At 65.2% G+C, this 3,564-nt stretch overlaps 1 protein-coding gene and 1 non-coding gene across 2 annotated transcripts; both read left to right on the top strand.

The window, feature by feature from the left end:
- TMEM214 (transmembrane protein 214) lies at positions 135–3,198 on the top strand (the record flags this gene model as incomplete). Its single annotated transcript, XM_021392791.1, is given in 11 exon segments — positions 135–216; positions 329–430; positions 913–1,054; positions 1,137–1,228; positions 1,346–1,394; positions 1,469–1,582; positions 1,680–1,797; positions 1,900–1,996; positions 2,258–2,426; positions 2,530–2,681; positions 2,875–3,198. Coding segments are annotated over 11 exon segments (1,244 nt in total), but the record flags the coding sequence as incomplete, so codon positions are not given.
- Positions 3,462–3,534, top strand: TRNAA-AGC. The gene has a single exon. It is a non-coding gene; the product is annotated as a tRNA-Ala (tRNA).

Below are 3,564 nucleotides of genomic sequence, written 5' to 3'. Positions count from 1 at the left end.
GGGAAGTGCTTTATTATTTTCTTGCTACTGGAGCTCAGCCAGCAGAGCCCATTGCTGACAGTGGAGCATGCCCGGCTCTCACGCCGGCCGCAGTCCTGGCGCTGCCAGCACCGGGCTGATGCTTCTCTCCTCAGTGTGGCTCGGCGTGATGCTCCCGGTGCTCGGCATCAAGGCACTCTCCCCATACGCTGTCTCCTACCTGGACCGCCTGCTGATGTGAGTTAGCCCTCGGGTTTGTGTCTGGACAAGGGCAGAGCCTGCTGGGCTGCGGGGCCCCCGCGTCCACGTCGTGCTCACGGAGCGTGCGTGTGCTCCCTCTGCTTTGCAGGATGCACCCAAATCTGACCAAAGGCTTTGGCATGATTGGACCCAAGGATTTCTTTCCTCTCCTGGACTTCGCCTTCATGCCCAACAACTCGCTGTCACCTAGGTAGGGCTGTGCCACCCAGCGGCGTGCAGAGCCCTGTGCGGTGTGGGGACAGCGTCCCAGTCCCGGTGCTTGTCCATGTTGTAGTGGGGCTGTGTGGGACACGCAGCTCCTGGTGCCCCTGGGGGAGGCAGAGCGAGACGGGGGGGCATGAGATGGTAGTGGGGAAATCAAGGGGGTGGGAGAAACCCAGTGGCACTGGGGAGGAAGGAGCTGGCAGCTAGCTGCATGCAGTGGAGGCAGCTGTCTCCAGCCGACCCTCAGTGCCCCTGCAGAATTCAGTGAGTGTATTAGATGCTCCTGGAGCTGGTCGGGGAGCGCAGAGCAGGGTGAGATAGGAACATTGTGCTGTTCCGCTTCCATCTCTGTGTGCGGAGAGCTGTCAAATTCTGGGCTTAGGTACAGCTCAGACGGGTCACACTGCAGGGAACGCATGGGGCAATGGGGAGGGTGGGGCCAGCAGCCACAGGCGGTGCCTCTCCCAGCCTGCAGGAGCAGCTGCGGCGGCTGTACCCACGCCTGAAGGTGCTGGCGCTGGGTGCGAGGCCGGAGACAACGCTGCACACTTACTTCCCCTCCTTCCTGTCCCGCGCCACACCGAGCTGCCCGCCTGCCATGAGGAAGGAGGTGAGCAGCAGGGGCTGGGGGTGCCAGGTCTCTGTGCATCCTGCGGGCAGCACGGCAGCAGCGGGCACGGTTCTCCCTGCAGCTCCTCACCTCCATGAGCCAGTGCCTGAGCGTGGACCCGCTGAGCTTCAGCGTCTGGAGGCAGCTCTACACCAAGCACCTCTCCCAGTCCAGGTGGATGCAGCGGGCGGCACTCCAGGCTCTTGCCTTGTCTGGCCTGGCTGCTGGGTGTGCTTTGGCACAGCACTGGGCTCAGTGCCAACCGTGCTCTGCTTTCCTTCCGCCCTGCAGCTTGCTCCTGAACCATCTGCTGGAGTCCTGGGACAGCGGCAGCAGGAAGGTAGGAGCAAGCCGCGAGGGGCTGGGTGCCCAGTGCTGAGCTCCCACCGACCACTGCAGCTCCGCTGTCCCCAGGCACGCCAGGCCCTGCAGGAAACCGTTCGCTCCTTCAAGGTGACCAACGAGGAGCTGGTTGCAAAGGGACCTGGCAGCCAGCAGGACGTGGCTGCGTGTGACACTGCCTGCAAGGTGAGCGTGGGGCGGTGCCTCTGTGTTGGGCTGGAGCTGCTCGCTCCCTAGCGGGGCTGTGGGCTCGGTGTGACGGGGCCGTTCTGCTGCTTCCCAGCTGCTGCTGCAGAAGATGAAGGGCAGGGGCTTCCCCTGGTCCCGGCTGCTGCTCGTCCTCCTGGTGTTCGCCGCCGGTTTCCTCATACACGATGTCCAGACACACGGCTCGCTGCAGGGTACGGACGGGGAGCGGGAACGTCCGTGTCCCCTCTGAGTTGCCCCACGGGGCAGAGCTGTGGCCGCCTGCGTTGTGCTCAGGGGCTGCTCTCCTCTCGCAGCCTCCGCCTCTGCCCACGTGCTGCGTTCCTCCGGCATCCTGCCCGCCTGGCAGCACGCCTGGCACAAGGCAGCCCACTTCTGGCTGGAGAGCTACAGGTCAGTGTCCCCGGCGCTCGGCAGCGGTGCGACTGAGCGGTGTGAAGTGGCTAACGCAGCACAAAGTGATTTCTGTAGGGAGCCCTTTTTGCTCGGGAAGCGTTCCCCGGGTGCTCCTGGAAGTGCTTTTCCGCTCAGCTCTTGAGTTCTCCCGTTCGTTCCCTTGGCTGCGGCAGCGGTCTCCAGGTACACGTGTGCTCCCGTGGCTTTGCCGTCGGTGCCGGCGCGCCCGGCGCGGCCTCAGCCTGCGTTCCCTTGCAGGTGGCTGGAGAGGACGCTGCCCGCCTGCTGCTCCCGTGCCGCGGCTCTCCTGCAGCCCACGCTGCAGCCGCTCTGGGCGAAGGCGGCCGAGCTGACCCTGCACATCAGCAAGCAGTGCTCCGTGTACCTCTCCTGGGCCGGGGAGCGCCTGCCCTGGCTGCTGGAATGGGTGAGGATGGGAGAGGATGAGCGGTGCCCCGGGCTGAGAGCGTCCGTGGCCACTCAGCTCCCAGGCCCGGTCTGAGCCTCTGACCTCCTCTCTTTCCCCGCAGCTCCAGTCCCGGGTCCCCGACGCCATCCTGCACGTCGCTGAGTGCATGCGGGAGCTGCTGCTCTTCCTGCTGCGGAGCTGCCTGCTGCCGCTGCTGGAGCACGTGGCCGCTGCGCTGCAGCGGGGTTGGAAGCGCTGCGTGGATGCTTGCGAGTGAGCGCAGCTCTTTGCTCCTGTGCGTGGGGCCGTACCGCTGCCCCGCTCCTGAGCTGGGCGTGTTGGGGCGCAGGGCTGTGGGATCGCAGCTGGCTCCGTCCCCACGCTGTGGGGCTCAGTGGGGCGGGGGGATGCTGCCCGTGGCTCAGGCGCTGCCCCGCGCGTGTAACCGTTCTCCTCCCTTTGGCAGCGGAGAAGTGTCGTGGGACTGCGTGAGGGAGCACCTGAGCAGCTTTACCTATTCCTCCTGGGTCTACCTGCAGAACACAACCATTGCCCTCAAGAACTGGGCCCTGGCCATGATTTCTGGACACTGAGCTGCCCCCGGGGCAGGAGCACGCGGTGCAGCTGCTGTTGCTGCCAGCAGGGACTGTCTCCTTGTCTCTATGGGGCCTCAGTGGGTGTCCTGGGGGCATGCGGTCGGATGTCATTGGGTGTCCCCATCCTGCGGGGAGAGCGGTGTCGGGATGTTTCCCCCCAACCTGGGGCAATGAATGGGCTCTGCACCCCCCGTCTCTGTGTGCCTTTGTCCTGCGTGGCGGCTGTGGAAGTATGGAGGGAAGGGGAGGTGGCTGGAGGGAAAGGACGGCTGGAAGGACTGATGGAAGGTGGAGGGGGGGATTGGTGCCCCTGGGGCTGCCCTCGCTGCTCCGTTCCCTTTCTTGCGGCCAGTGTGGGTAGCACAGAGGGAGCGGGTGAAGTTCGTCTCGTTGTGTCCTGCTCCGTCCCGCGGCAGCACGGGGTAAGGGCGGTGGCGCGGAAGGGTTTGCATCGAGTGGGGGATTAGCTCAAATGGTAGAGCGCTCGCTTAGCATGCGAGAGGTAGCGGGATCGATGCCCGCATCCTCCAATTTTGCTGCGGCCGTGAGTACGTACACGT

Source organism: Numida meleagris, chromosome 3 (assembly GCF_002078875.1).
Source record: "Numida meleagris isolate 19003 breed g44 Domestic line chromosome 3, NumMel1.0, whole genome shotgun sequence".
Taxonomy (NCBI): domain Eukaryota; kingdom Metazoa; phylum Chordata; class Aves; order Galliformes; family Numididae; genus Numida; species Numida meleagris.
This window is presented reverse-complemented; position numbering and strand designations above follow the sequence as displayed.